This window comes from Spodoptera frugiperda, chromosome 13 (assembly GCF_023101765.2).
Source record: "Spodoptera frugiperda isolate SF20-4 chromosome 13, AGI-APGP_CSIRO_Sfru_2.0, whole genome shotgun sequence".
Taxonomy (NCBI): domain Eukaryota; kingdom Metazoa; phylum Arthropoda; class Insecta; order Lepidoptera; family Noctuidae; genus Spodoptera; species Spodoptera frugiperda.
Window position 1 is genome coordinate 2826499 of NC_064224.1, and position 16824 is coordinate 2843322.

Genomic DNA, 16824 nt, shown 5'->3' on the forward strand with positions numbered 1-16824 from the left:
TTCCACTGTTTTATTTATATTTTCCCTTAGGTGTTCGTGTTTCCCCCACTTTCCCCTACTATTACTATTACTTAGCCGATAACATAATAATTAATCCTCAGTACTGTTAAATTATTGGTAGTAAATCCATTTTAAGACTTGTAAATAAATCTATCAAGATGAATAAACACTTCACTTCTCTAGGTAGATACTAAAATGGGATTAAGTTTTAACTCATAAAATGAATAATAATAATGAAATATCTACAAGACTATACATAAAACCTAAGCATTATGAGAACTGACAATAAAACTTAGGCATTAAATAGCACAATATTATTTACGTATTCTAAACTACTGTTTATGACGAAGACATCATTATAATAAGCTTGTTTCTATCCACTGCTTATTTACTTTATTTAATTTTGATGAGATTTCTGCTCATAAGTGTTTTTTGAGGTATAAACCGGTAAACTGGCAGACGGTGATCTGTCTGCTAGTTAAGTTTGAGTGCAGGGATCGTCGCCACCCTTTGATAACTTAAACAACAGAGGCGTCATAAGTGCGTTGCCGGCCTTTTAAGGGGTTAGGAATTTAAGAAATGTTGGAGAATTGGGGATTGGGAAGATTGGTAACGGGGTATTGAGTCTCCGGTAACCTCAATCATACAACGCAAGCGTTGTTTCACGTCGGTTTTCTATGAGGCCGTGGTGTTACTCCAGTCGAGCCGGCCCATTCGTGCCAAAATATGGCTCTCACACACGTAAAGCACACTCTTATAGTCTTCCTGTAGACTGTTAATAGACAAACAAGGAAACATATATTAAGTAATTGATAAACAATACTGACTGATGATTGAAGCTGTGTCTGGGCAATCGGCTGACAAGTAACGTCTAACAATTACGGTTGTTCCCACATGGAACAACGTTATGTTTAATCCACAAATTGTTGTTTCGGGTCCGGGTGCCATGTCATGCCATGCACCCACGAAACAGGAGAAAATCCTAGTGTAAGGGCAAAGTTTTTTAAGAAAAATAAATACTCGTTTGCATATTATCACAATATCATAATAGCAGCGTTGATTTAATATCTTAGATAATACAGATCTAGATAAATTTTTAACCAACTTAACAAAATAAAAAAAAACATTAATATGATTAATATTTAAGATAACTGCTTTTTAACGATGTCAATTAATTAAAGACATTTTAGTAAATAAACAAAATATATGATTCTGAAAACAAAAAGCAATAAATCAACTTTAAAATATCTTGATATTATTTGACCATTGAAAAAATTTTAATATACGTTTATATAAGATGTTAATATACGTTTATTTTTTTCAGGAAATTATAATAAATTACTAGACTATAATTTTATTTAATAGTTCAAATTTAAATACGCCGGTTGTGATTCCCTATAATTTAAGAATCAAGACCAATCCCCTGGGAACATCGTAGGCGTTATAAGTGCTTTGCCGGCCTTTTAGGGGTAAGGAATTTTAGGATTGATTGAAAAACAACGCAAGCGTTGTTACACGTCGGTTTTCTGTGAGGCTGTGGTATCACTCCGTATAGTCCAGTACAGTCAATTGTATCTTAACATGTAAGTGAATCTTTTTGTTGGGAGTCCAATTAGACAAAATACTAATCATAGAAACTATAAGATAGTTAAATAAGCAATTATAACAAGGTAAATCCAAAGGAAATAGAAAACAAAATAATATTTACAGTGTAACATAAAATGCTATAATCGCAAACAAAATCTACACTATACAACCGGAAATTCTAGACCCCGTGATTTTCACTAATAAATCACGATCGTTAAGAAGCGGAGTAATTCGATCTTATCCCGAGTTTCAACGATAAATTCACGCGGACGCAATTTAACGGAAACTTCGGAATTAACTGAACAGTAATCCTTAATACTCCAGTAAACATATGGGATGTGCTATCACGGTAAACTGAAGATGAGATGGATTGAACAAGCCTAGCCGAGCAAAGCCAAACTATACCGCTAGGCAAGAAATTTATCGCCATATTAACATTTTGAATAAATTATTTAATGTTCTCGAATTTTATTTATTTATTCATTTATTTTATTTTATGTGTTTAAGGAAGGAATTTGAAAAACGAAATTGAATGAAATGAAAAGTGGTTTTGGAATGAAAGTGTAATTTTGAACTTTATGAGTGGATTTTTATGTTGATATTTGTTAATCGAATAAAAAATTAAAGATTCAAAAAAACCCGGAGCTACGGACTTACCTAGCGGGATTACCGGGACTCCGGCTCAAAGAGCAAAAGAAGGAATGGGTGTGGTTTTTAGTCAGTAAGAGTCTGACACTCCCTTTCGCCTCATTCAATATGACAGTAGGCACCCCTTAAATTATATGGAACTTATAACGTTACTGGTGAAAAGTATGTGCTACATTTATAAAAATATGTGGACTTCTGTATATTCCTTAAGCAATAAAAAGGCGTGATGTTATATAAAATATCACTGCATAAATAACAAGTATATAAGAAATAACGAATGCATTTATGAACAGCAAAATAGATGTTTTAATTTATTATTCAAATGTTCAAATGAATTTATCACAGAACCCCTGTTTTCACTCGTTTGTCAAACTGCTTAGATTGCATTAATTAATCAACTACATAAACCGTAGATAATGTATAGTTACAAACTTAAGAATAAAGCTATGCAACAGTGTAATATAACGAAATGTAATAAACATTTGATTACATAATTTTATTACTGTTTACATACCGATTAATTATTACAAATGATTATTTATTACACATTATTTTCTTATTACATAGAGAAATTACTGTAACTATAATTTTCACTGTCTTCTATACGAATTACCATTATAAACTCATAATATCATCAGATAACTCGACATACAACGAGCGACGTTAAAAAAATTCATTCATAAATTATTAATTTTCCATTCTCCACTTTTACGTTACGTTCATTGACCGAAAATCATAATTTCTATTCGAAAATACATATTTAAAAATAATTATATCCTAATACTATGTCTACAATGCCTCGAATAACCCACATATGTAAATTATTCATTTCACGTAAATTACTATCAAAATATACAAATATTTTAGCACCGACCATTCAAGAACCTGACCTTAAGAATGCACAACAAACCCTAGTACTAATCTCTCACACTAAAACTAATCTTAAACACACGACAATAAAGTTTAAAATGACGAAATCCTCATCTTAACCTAGATGGTCCAACGTGCTTCATACAGAAATCAGGTGGGGGGGAATATGATAAAACTGTATAGCGGTCCAATCGCCACGCCAAACATTGCTTGACATCCCTAGATGTCGGAAAAATATATCTAAAAAAAAAAGAATAAAAAAAAATCAAAACAAAATGAAACTGTTCTTAGTTATCTTGGCGGCTACGGCCTTTGTCTCTGCTGAAGACAGTGATAACACATTAGAATCGGCGATTAACTTCATTAAGGACTGCAAAGGAGACTACATATTATGTGTGAAGGTTAATAATTTTATTAATAAAGTGAAAGTGAAGTGTGTGTTGTGGAATCAGGTTTCGCAGTGGTTGATGTCGAGGATTTCTCATTTCACTTATAACAAGTGTGCATACTATCTAAATTACGCGGACAACGGCCAGCTCATATAATTAACGTTTCCAGTTTCGTTTTCAAGTTTTCGAGTGCCCAAATTATTTAACACCAACATTCTTGACAGTTCCTAAATTGATAATAAGAATCTCATCAATGTTAACTCTAATAAAAATTTTGTTTCACAGGAAAAAATGCTCAGAATTGTCGACAATTTGAGAGCATCGAGGAGTATCACAATTGTAGATGGTGTCGTCTTCAAAGGGGAACCTGAGCCAAGGTCAGCGAAGAAACTGGATGCCCTGCCTGTTGACCCCACGGCTAGGGACGCTGAGGTCAACTACAGGCTGGTCGATGGAGTCGTGAGCCTGTTCGAAACTCACGCTGTCGAGGTCAAGATGAACCAGGCCGACAAGGAATCCATCCAACGATCTCTCGAAGAAGGTAAATATACCCCTAACTACGAAGCTAAAAATAGACCTGCTTAGAATATAAATAGAAAACTGATTTACTTAAGTCAATGACTTGAAACGAATGCAATAATTATGGAGTCGAGAAAAAACTTGACAAGTTTATAATTTGTTACGCTTTGCTGCAGATTTAGATGTAAACATTGTGGCTTCAATTGAATTAGTTTCTTTATGAGATCATTTGTTTGAAAGAACACTGATATAATAATTTTAGCATGGTGATTGATTAATTTCTTCTGTTCGCAGGTCGTGGCAAAAAGAAGGGAGGCGGTATGGGCGGTATCATCGGTCTGTTGGGAGCTAAACTGCTGCTCGGCAAACTGTTCATCGTCAAGCTCATCGCCCTGAAGGCCCTCGCCACCGCCAAGATCGCCCTTGTCCTCGCCGCCATCCTCTTCGTTGCTTACTGCTTGAAGGGTGAGCAGACGAAGACCACTTACGAGGTCATTCCCCATGCTCACCACCACGAGTCTCACCACCCCGTCCATGTTGAGCACATCTCCCACGACGCTGGCGGCTACGGCGGCGGCCACGGAGGACACTCCAGCTACGGATCCGACTGGAACAAGAACCTCGACGAAGCCCAAAACCTAGCATACAGCGCCTACTCGCGCTCATCTTAGACAAAAAGACTTTTTAGTTAATCGACGATTTCAAACGTCGTTGTAACCTCTGTTGTACAAAGAATTTATTATTTATCTAATTTATTGCCATTAATTTATTGTTGAATAAACTATTTATTATTACCAAATACTATCATCGTTTTATTGTTGAATCGAAAGGTGTTACAGATAAAATTTTGGATAGATTTGAAACGGAAATCGAAATTACTCGAAGTCATGTCTCTGTATAAGTTCACGAACATGCCAAACCAGTTTATTACGTTTTACTTTCATTCGGTGGATTGATATTATTTATGGCAGTCAGTTTGCCGCAAGCGTGAACTATAAAAAACTACTCGTATGTCAGTAGGCGGCCGGTTTGAATGTAAAAATCCCTTTGGAGACAGGCCGCCATATGTTATTACATCTCGAGCTCATGGGTGTGGTTGTGCCGGAACTGCGTTCAATTTCTAAACATATACAGACATTAAATTAATCAAAACCATCAACCAATCCCACGCCAATAACATCCAAAACAAGTTTACATTTCCCGAAATTTCCGGAAGTATATAAAAATTCTAATTCAATACATAACGAGCAGTTCGAACTCTCTCCGATAATAATATGCTTATTCTTATATGTTCCACATATTTATAAGCGTATAAACATAGCTAAAGTTGATTCTCGAAACTGGTAAACGATGAAACAGGTTAAAAGTATATACAGTGAAGCCTCCACTTTCTATAGATGAAGTTTCACATGTTTTAGTCCAATTTCATCTTCATCGAGAGTGAGGTAGGAGAGACAGTGTGCCTACAACAGATTACCAACGGGGTATAAAGTGACAATACGATTATTTTGTTGATACCTCTGATCTTGTACCAGATAATATTGTCTTAGCCAATGATGCTGCAGGTTTAAGTCTAGATGATTCTGTAACTGACGTTGTGAATTAAACTGGAAGATCTAGTCGACTTTTACCATGAGAGGGTTACTAATGTAGAAAGTCGCTATGTAATGGCTCATGAATTATGACTTGCATTGCGTCAATTGTGAGTAAGCTCGTTTTTTGTACCACCGTATAATAGCTATTATGAACATTTCATTTATTTGTATCGCTTTGTCTCTCGTTTAGATGAATGACTTAAACATTGTGTTACAGAACATTCTACTTTTTTTTCGTTTAAATGTATTTTAATCACCGGCTATCTAATGGTTGTTGTCCAATTATTGTGTATGGGAAAAGTTGTCTTATTGTTATGATGTTTGGGTAATTATTTGAAAATATCACCTACCGTTTCTTTTTGTTTTCTTTTCACTTGGTCCACGTGGTTGAGTTTATTATTTTGATTAAGTAATGCAACATTATTACTAATAGCTGTATGGGCATTGATAAGAAAATCTATTGTGTCTGTATAATTTGTATTGCCCAATAAATCTCCATTTTCTCTCTCTTTTCATTCCTCTCTAGAGAAAATACAAATTAATATTTTTGCAATATTTTATTATAGACTGTTGAATACAGTTCAACATTCCTGAGTCTGGGGTAATAAAATACAATTTTATTGATATTAATAACTCTGATCACTAGCCAATGTTGCCCGTCTGGTCAGGTAGGAGACCTGTAGAACCGGCTGGGTCAAATAGCCAGTCATCAGTAGGCAGAAACCAGGGTATGGCCTCAAAGCATTGGCCTACCCAGTAGTAGTTAGTAGTTGTAGGATGGATATTTAGGAATTCATTATATTACAAAGTAGCTGATATTTTTGTCAAAACGACATGAAAATGCTATTCTTCTGATATTAATATTTATTATTTTGATTGTAAATTGAATGGTGGTCATAGAATTTTATGTTATAAATGGAGGTTTTTATGGTATATGGTAAACGAGTAGATGGATCACTTGATGGTAAGCAATCGCCACCGCCCACGGACACTCGAAACACCAGAGGTGTTACAAGTGTGTGGCTGGCCCTTTTGGGTTTAGGAATTTAAGGGTTTTTAGGGAATCGGGTTTGGGAAAATTGAGTGAGGTTCACACACAACGAAACACAACGCTAGCGAAGTTTCACGTCGGTTTTCTGTCACTCCGGTCGAGACGGCTCATTATTTGTACCAAAGCATAGCTCTACCACACTTTACTGTGTAATAAATTAATTAATTCAACTTTATTATTGACAAAACAATTTAAATATTGTCGGGAAAATAAAATGCTTTCATTTAAGATCATTATTAATATAATGTCTAAAATCTTGTCTGTCTTCCATTCAATCAAGCTACCACGTACGATAAAACCACATTTTATATAAATAGTTATTGTTTTCACTGTGGAAGCAAATCTTAAACCATTTTATAGACTGTATTGCGGTTGCTATGTACACGGTGAATGATCGACCGAGTCGTATAAAATGATTAAAGTATTCAAGCGGTAATTGAATTAATTTTACAATGTTTTGGTCATATGTATTCAGTCGTCTCTACAGTAGCCTTAATAGGTGTCTACTGTGATTACTCCTACAATGACATTCAGATAAGCTGATTAAAAGCAACCTGCGTATTTCCATGATCATTGTCAGATCGTCAATTGTTTCCGTCTTTTTTTGTGTGGTATAAGCCGGTAAACGAGCTTACGGATCACCTGATGGTAAACAATCGCCGCCGCCTACGGACACCTAAATCACCAGAGGCGTTACAAGTGCGTTACTGGCCTTTTGGGGATTAGGAATAAGGGGTTGTTGGAGAATCGGGGATTGGGAAGGGGGTAATTGGGCCTCCGGCAACCTCACTAACACAACGCAAGCGTTGTTTCTTGTGAATGGTTATGGACATCTTGCTTTAGATACGACTATGACATAAAACTAGTATATTTATGTAATATCTTATATGAAACTATTAGATATTTAGACTACCTAGACGGAAGATTACGTTAAAACTCTTCAAAGTCAAATGAGGCTGCTATAAAAAATAACCCAAAACTCAACTTGAAGACAGACAAACATTATAATATTATTGATTCACATTAACATAAAATGCTATAAATAATTCATATTTACTTTAAGAGAGGAAATTCAAACAATCAAATATCCGGTTGCGAGGCAGGCGAAGCTGGGTGACCTGTTTGTTCATGGATTTCACTTTTAATGTTGGTATTGAAGCTTCGCGCTTTTTCTTTGAGATGGTAGTTAATTATAGTGGGTTGGTCAGGTGGAGCAGTAGCTTGGAGGTGGATGTAAGGTATATGAGATGCTGTATGATTCTCACACAACTTGTAGTTTACGTGGAAATAAGGCGTTTGGTAGTCTGCACTAAACTAGGACGTCGACTATATTATCTACTAAACTAATGAGTGACGAGTACTGATGCTATGAAATCTGTTTACTGAATACTGGTTGCGATAAATATAATAAAATAACCCTCCTTCTGGCGCAGTCGGGTAATGAATGAACTAAAAATTCTTGACATGAATGGCCTGTGCTTGCAATGTACAGTTGTTGACTCGTACATAAAGGTTCTTTTCTTTAGAAGACTCAGAAGTTACTTTTTATTTTGGGATGAATATTAAGTGAGTTGTAGTATCTGATGGATGGTGGATCGTTTTATAGATATTAATATCATATTCTTCTATACTATCACTTCGATTTCGTTAAACTTAAAACAAACTCGTACTAAAGCCCCTAGTCTAAAGATTTACCTACATTCGTGTTATCCTTTATTACAATTACAGTATCTCTTTGGCGAGATGGTGTGTTTACATACCCCGATACGGGATAGTTACGTAGTTTTCACAAAAACACATTCTAGATTAGTCAGTTATACGATAAAATCAAAATACCAATCTTGTATAAAACGCATAAACAGTCAATTAAAAAGAAAATATCTAAAAATGCATCAGAAATCGTCGAGCTGTTTTCGAGATTTAATTTAACTGACACACACGCATATCTACTTCAGTATAAATTGGTGGTAGACGCATAAAATTAACATAGCATTCATTCATTATAATAAATGGCTAACACTTTTACTTGGTGACGTCATCATTATGTTTTCAATATTAATACATACAATGCTAATTGTAATAATATGTGCTCATTAGTATTGCAATGGGGATAGTGCTGATTGAAAAGCTGCTTAATGGCGTTTGTATTAAGGATCATAAATCTTATGGTAATTTCAATCGTTCATATTACTTTCGGTTCATATTTTCTTTTCTCTGTTTTTTTTTTAAATATTGCCTGTCAATACGATAATCTTTTGTGTCGTGGGTGCGTTCATAAACATACAAGTTCATATACGCATGACTACCAGACCCGAAACAACAATGTGTGTGATCCCGAAATACTATGACCCGAAATACTAGAGGCGTTACAAGTGCAATGCCTTTTGGGGGTTAGGAATTTAAGGATTGTTGGGGAATCGGGAATAGGAAATATGGGAAGGGGGTAATTGGGTCTCCGGTAACCTCACTCACAAACACAACGCAAGCGTTGTTTCACGTCGGTTTTCGGTGAAGACGTGGTATCACTCCGGTTGAGCCGTCCCATTCGTGCCGAATCATGGCTCTCTCTCCCACTCTTAAATCTATTATGTTTTGACTTTGGGTTCAGTCCCAAAGCTATACAAAAATTAACAATGGCGCCTAAATGAAAGACAATCATGAGTTCTGTTATAGCCAAACCCATTAAGTAAATTAATCATGAATGAGAACGAACACACATTGATAATGATGATTAAATATTGTCTCTACAATTGTACTACAACATGAAATCGAAAGTTCTGTTTGTTCATACTCTCTTGTGGCTCCATTGTTTTAATTACTGAGCACACAATGTCGAGGGGAAAGAGTGAGGTTAACTTTGGAATTAAATTGATCTAGAATACTCCACAACTCTTGGTAAACAATTTTATTTTTAGATATTAAATAAGTATTAAATAAGAAATTCAGCATGTTAGTATACTTGATCCTGATCCATCTTTATCCAACCACCTCGTCAATCTTAGACTCTTAATTATTATGGACTACCGGAAAAAAAAACAGCTTCAATTAAAAATTTTTGTAGTCCGTTCATATACTAAATCCTCTTCATCATGAGAAGTGCATCAATAGGCTGCGCGACGTCTGATTTGGAGCTGCCAGCTCGAAAAGCAGGAGTAGAAACGGGACGATTTTTAGTCAGTCTGACACTCCCTGTCGTCCAAGGCGGGAGTATTTATAGGACGATTTACGCAACACAAAAAACAACCTCCATTTTTAAGTCAGTTGAAAAAAATAGTGGCAAAAGCAGCAGTAATCTGCAACCTCCCAATTCTAACCTTTGACCATTCAAAAGATTTCAGCCTACAAAACAATAAAAATTTCTACCGTACAACATCTTCGTTCACCAAGACCCACTTAATTATACCAAAGTATCAATAATTATGTGTACAGCCTCTATCGAGAAAGTGATATAAAGTAGAAATTCTGTCTATAATGTGGTATAATCATACTTCAATGTAATGGCTGGGGATAACCTTCATCGTGCAATCATTTTCAATCGTACTTGATCATAGTATTTGGTGAAGGACGGTAGTGTGGATAGACCAGATGAAGAATCCGGATTAGACGATGGATTTGGTTGTTTTTTTTTTATGAGATGTGGCACAAACAAGCAGGTAGATCATCAGAATTAGAATCAGAAGTAAAGAGTATTTACTATTGAGTTGCCGGCCTTTTAGCATGAGCTATTACTTACACGGCCCACTGTGCAATAATCTGTGACTGTGGTGTTGCGGGTGTCCATGGCTGGTCGCTTCCTATCAGGGGCCGTAGTCTGCTATTACCATTGTGTCATAATAGTCGATCATTAAAAGACCACCTATTCCATAAAAAAAATATATCTTTTAAGTAATGATACCCAATCGGTAAATAAAAAATTATTTAGCTAAATAAACATTTTCTGATGTCAGTTTCTCTAGTTCTCAAATTTTAATTTATCTTGGAAAGATAAAGAACGTCATGGAAATTGTGGCATGGATTGATGAGAATGAGGAAACTAATGATGCTACGGTTGCCTATAATATTAGCAGGATAGACGTGAACGAGAGATGGTTAATAGATGATTTGAAGGGAAAAGTTTCAACTAATACATCAGCCTCTATTTATCAGGAATATGGCTTGAAGATGAAGATAGGTAATAACATATTATTCAATATTTTTAAAACGACTAACAAGTTAAACAATTTTTGAGACGGTTTTAATGTGCTTATATTGTATGGTCATCAAGATTGGGAGTGTGTACCTAATATCAGACCGACAGGCCGTCAGGAAGGGGTAAAATTTCAATAACTAAATTTGACCTAAGCAAACAGGTCAAGCTACATAAAACCGAGAGAGCAAGGCGAGAGAGGGAATGTCAAACTCCTACTGACTAAAAAACACCACGTTCCTACTCCTGGTTTTCGAGCTGGACCCCGGTAAACCCGTTAGGTAGTCCGTAGGCTAAGCACAATTCCACGACATCGGACGTCTGATCCAGAGACGTCGCACAGCCTACTGATATACTCTTCATGATAAAGAGTCTCTCTATGACCCGAAACTAGTAGAGCATTTCTCAATATATTTACACCAGTAAACCTTAATTTTTAGTTAATATTGTTCAATCATCAATTACCTGTCAATTGTAAGAGAAAGCGCTCTATAGGGCTCAAAGAAAACAAGTGAACGTTAGTTCCCCGACCTTTGAATTTGAATCTCCGATTGTATACGGTTAATTTTGGTGCAAGTGTGCAGTTTGATGAAATGGTGGGTCCCATAGATGACCCACAATTTCCACGTTTAATGGTAATGGTGGCTGATGGCGAAGGTCGTTAAATTACTGGTTTCTTTGGGTCTATATGCAGTGTAAACAAAATGTTTTCTCTTTGTATTATCAGTGAGATTACGAGGTCGCTACATTTGACACTTTTCTTTTCTATTGACCTACGAGTACGCATTGAGGGGAAATGAAAAATGTTTGGTGCTACTTTGTGGTGCAAATTCTGATCGAGATGAAACTTATTTGATTTTTTTTTATGAGCAGACAGATTACCTGAAGGTAAGCAGTAGTCGTCGCCAATTGAAACTTCGAAGGTGTTACTAGTGCTTTGCCCGCCTTTTGGGGGTTTGGAATTTAATGGTCGTTGGGGGATTGGGAAGATTGGGAAGGGTGGTACTGATAATTTCATCTACACAACGATACGATGTTACGGCTCCTAAAAACAGGAGTAGGAACGGAGTGGTTTTTAGTCAGTATTAGTCTGACAGTCTCTCTCGTCTCACCCAAAGCGGGAGAAGACATTTGATAATTTTCCTCTCTTTTAAAAAAAATGTCAAATGTCAAGAAGTTCTGGAAGTCAAAAAGAAATTGAAAGAAAGGTTTCAAACCGACCTACATTATTTGATTTATTATATAACCTAATGCATAAACATGAATTAACACGTGTATCGTTCCGCTTTTTAATTTTACTCGAAACGAAGCGTCGTTGATAACAATCTGATGGAGTTAGAAGATACTACTGTAATACTACTGGCCATTTCTTAACGTTTTCGGCTCCTATTATGGTGTGCTATTAGAGATGATGATTAGAGATGGTAATTGAGATTATGGTATTATACAGTCAAACATATAGTCCGCGGCTTCCTCTGAATTATAATTCACCTAACTATGCTCCCAAAGTAGTCTGAATAAAATTGACATCTAAGGAAAAGTATTACTGGGCATTTTTCGAAAAATGTTGTCATTAGTAACCTGACGGAGTCTGAAAAGCATGCAAGACTATTTTAAAGGGGTGAGCCTATTTCTCACCCCCACCACCACCACAAATGGGACTTATAACACAGATAGTTAAAAGTGGGTGTACATTGTGTAGCAGCATTACGTACCGTAATGTGCACCCCTGCCTATCCGTTCACTGCCCTAGCACTGACTAGATACTGCTACCGAAATACAATAAAAAAAAAAACATTAAATAAGCGAATTTTTCTTCACCTTAAACAAAGTAATGATGCACTTATTGTTACACAATGTAATGTGATTATTACGTAATTGTAATAAGACACATTTTACGGTAATAAAACATTGTAATAACAAGACAATATGCAGTATTATTAAAACAAGGGACCTGTTATTAAAATAATAATACAGGCTACACGGCTCGTAGTAGATTTTATCTTCCTTTTAATTTTATAGGCTGTAGTTTTATAGCCTATGTAATATCTTGTTTAATAGTTATTAGTAGTTATGTCATAGTTAAATTAAATATTACTTGTGAATATTGTCTTTTTCTTTTCTTTGGAAGGTTTTCTTTACCATTGTCTCAGACATTATTAAAATTTAACTTTAATTCCCAGTAAAATCAAAGCATCTTAAGTTGATTGAGGCTGTTATTATTCATTATACGTAATGTAAGTAGCTTTCAGTGTAGGAAAGCCATGATTTATCACGAATACGCCAGGTCAAGCGGAGTGATACCACCGCCTCACAGAAAACCGACGTGAAACAACGCTTGCGTTGCGTTTCGTTTTGTGAGGAGGTTACCGGGGCTCAATTACGTACCCTCACCCTTCCCAATTCCCCATTTTCCCAAAAACCCCTAAATTCCTAACCTCCAAAAGGACGGAAACGCACTTGTGACGCCTCTTGTGATACGTGTGTCCACTGTCCATGGGCGGCGGCGATTGCTTGCCATCAGGTGATCCGTCTTCTCGTTTACCAGCTTATACCATAAAAAAACAATACGTTTTACTTATAATTTCTGACACGGCGTTTGTCAATAGAACCTATTAATTGGAAGACGACGTTCTCAAATACGAAACAAAAAAAGTGATTATTACATATGAGAGCATGTGTAAAAAGATAATAATGAAACTAAAACAAATAACTCTATACTAACTTACTACGTGCCATTGTGAATGAATATAAGTACTCATAATACAAACTGATCCAAACATCAATTTGTATTATGCACCTACTCTAACATGCAATAATAAAAAGAAACACAATCATTCTTTTTTTTCTTATCTCTTCAATCTGGAAACTTAATAAATAAATAACAATATCATAAAAATAAATTTCCAAAAAAAGTAACGAGACGTATTACTCGTAGCCCAGTTGTTAAGATACCGGCAAAATTATTTAAACGAGACACGACGACATATCAAGCCATACAAACCAGTTTACCATGGTCTCGCTTTCTAAGATCTTTCCGTACATTCGAGGGTTCAATTTATACTAGTTTTGTATAGCTTGATAATTATGTAGTTGTGTGTACGAGTGTTATTATATTGCGTTTAATATGTATCTTTACGCTTTTTACTTTCATAGTAAACAAGGATCTAGCTAGTATAAGTTTATGCAAAATTATGCAAGATATCGGGCAAATTTTTCGAGGTGTAGCCTAACTCGGATACCACGTAAATTGTTATACGTTGAGCAACTTCACGCAATTAAACTTTAGTTTAAGGCTCTCATAGATCTAACCTTTATATCTATAAACTTGTGAAATAAGTGGCAATGAAACCTAACGGGTTACCGGGACTCTAGCTCAAAGAGTAGGAACGGGGTGGAATTTTAGTCAGTAAGAGTCTGACACTCCTTTTCATTTCACCTATGGTGGAAGAAGTCATTGGATGATGTTTCTCCCTCAAAAAAACGTTAAATAGGTGACTTTTTAATAGATATCAAGTGAGTTATTTTAAAAAAGCACAATAATTTCTTCTTTAAATAAATGAGTACACACTAAGAGCTGAGACTTAATGCTAAACTTATCAATTAACACAAAAATCAAACTTAAGCACTTCTGTCTCTACGACCTTCACGAAGGTCGGTAAACAAACGGTTTAAGAGGAATTTAACTTATACTTAACCCACATACTACAACTAACTTAACTGCTAAACCAACCGACATTATCAGTTAAACACACGGCTTTTGAAATCACTTTCTTAAAGCGATCGCAGCGCCACCGGCAGATGAAAGGTGAAAGTTTATGGAACTAAGATGAGAAAGATGTTGGTCTTCTTTCTCCAAGTTCATGTAATTGCCGGTAGATGGAGTTGTTAATGGAATGTATTGTGTAATCGTTGATAGATGGCGTTTAATTAATTAAATTATTGATCATGATTAATTACCTATAGACTGGACTTTAATGACTCTAGTTATTAAACTTCTAAATATTTTTTAATAACAATAACTTTATTATAATTGTGGATACTGGCTTAAACGGCATTCAATTATGTTAAAAATGTAAATTGAGTATGTATGTATAACGTCACGCCTTTAATCCTTGAAGGGGTAGGCAGAGGTGCACATTATGGCACGTAATGCTAATGTAAATTAAGCTAGTATTAATTATTAATACTAGCTTCTCTCTCGTCGCTTAGTGCCTCCATACTCCTTAAGGAACACACATGCCAAATTTCAGCTTCCTAGATCCAGAAGTTTAGTCAGTCAGTCAGCCAATCACTAAAAAATAACAAGAGAGTTTTATATATACGATTATATACAGATTAGAATTAGTACGTTGTTATTATAATTATGTTAGTACATAATAAAAACATATAGTACATTGTTAAGTCTAGGTAGAAGAAACCTGAATATAAAGTAATAGCAATCTTACGCAATGTGCAGATGCTCACAAAAGAAATGTGAAAGCTTTCTCTACGACGCGCAAACGAGACTTTGCTGTCGTTATATTATTAGGCGTCGGTCAATGTAGTTATAACTTAGCATGACTATTGTTTTTTCCTGACAAACAAAACATACTTTTTCAATCTGTCCTCTACATTTTAATAAATTATTACCTAAATCTCAATTATTCACTTGTAATATTTGTCAATAAATCTATTGCAATAACTTCATTGTCAAATCTTATTGCCACACTCAAAGGCAAAAATTAATGATTACTTAAACTATTTCTTTGTTACGATTTTGTTTCTAAAACAATTGCTAAGGACTGGGTTAAGTAACCCTTTAATGAATCAGAGATAATATGCTATGTAGCTATCTCGAGTATGCAATGTATCGATAGAAGGGAAGCTGTCCAGAGCACACATCCATAGCACGCATCTTTCCATATAAAAAACATAGCTTAGTAAAGTTAAACCCCTGTTTGCAATCGAATTCACAGCAACGTAGCATAGCACATCTCTGGTAGAAAAGCACCTTATACATACATTGTCGACCTAAGCTCAGAATAATAAGTAAAACCTAAGGACCACACAAACACCATAACAATCTTCATACTATTACTACAGTGACAACTTTTACTTATTACCGACACGTAATTATTATTCCTATTGTAATTAGATATTATTATTCATAGAAACGTATTGCATTATCATAGTACGCTGTTATAATTTTATATCAAGGTGGTTATGGGGCGAATACATAATTCGTGCGACGCGACGCTTAGACGTGCGTAGTAGATCACGTATACATTGTACTGGTACTGGCCTATTTTGGTAGAAAAGTCCTATTGATATGAATGTTAATTCAAGTTTAATTTAAATAAGTATTTGTATTATTTGTAAGATAATTATTAAGTATTCATAAGAAATAAAAACTTAAAGAAGTAATAAATAATGCTTTTGGGAATTTTTCTGATAAGTGAAGAATAAATTACAATCTCAATTGTACATGTGGGTTGAGCATTGAGTAGCTCAAAAGATTAAAAATCACTCAATGATTTTTAAATATTGACAGCTAAGATAATATTTAATTTGGCAACTAGATATTTTGTAATAGGTATATTGTTATAGATGTAAAAAAAAAAATTGTTTGTTTTTTCTTATATTTCTACATTTCTATTCATAAATTTACCTCAATATTAAACCTCATGTAAACTGAGTTTATCGCTTTTCATATTTTTAAAAAAGCTAATAAGCAAGCTATGTCTTCCAATTACTGTTCAAATAATTGTATTGTAGCAGGAATAACAATTAAAATGGTTTTGCTAATGTTAGGCGAAGTATATACTATTAATTATGAAAAAGTGGTTCTTGTATTCATTTGTGTATAGTCTAGCTTTAACTGGATTTCTTTAATTCTTTTTTATTGTTTAATTAATATTATAGTCTTTGTAGCAGATAAAAAAAAATTAGGTTATAGATATACAATGGTAAATATGTGCATAAAATTAAACAAAAGTA

General features: G+C 34.8%; 1 protein-coding gene across 1 annotated transcript; it reads left to right on the plus strand.

Annotated features, from left to right (window-relative positions):
• Positions 1–3293: 3293 nt before the first annotated feature.
• On the plus strand, positions 3294–4814 carry LOC118270546 (uncharacterized). The gene is made up of 3 exons (XM_035586158.2): positions 3294–3506; positions 3780–4035; positions 4308–4814. The coding sequence occupies exons 1-3, from the start codon at positions 3381–3383 to the stop codon at positions 4682–4684; spliced, it is 759 nt and encodes a 252-aa protein (XP_035442051.1). The 5' UTR covers positions 3294–3380; the 3' UTR covers positions 4685–4814.
• Positions 4815–16824: the final 12010 nt, after the last annotated feature.

Bases quoted from the DNA above. Each gene is read 5' to 3' on its own strand.
- LOC118270546 (XM_035586158.2), top strand. From the start codon at position 3,381: ATGAAACTGTTCTTAGTTATCTTGGCGGCTACGGCCTTTGTCTCTGCT. The intron at 3,507-3,779 runs GTTAATAATTTT...TTTGTTTCACAG, and splicing joins ACTACATATTATGTGTGAAG to GAAAAAATGCTCAGAATTGT. The intron at 4,036-4,307 runs GTAAATATACCC...TTCTGTTCGCAG, and splicing joins CCAACGATCTCTCGAAGAAG to GTCGTGGCAAAAAGAAGGGA.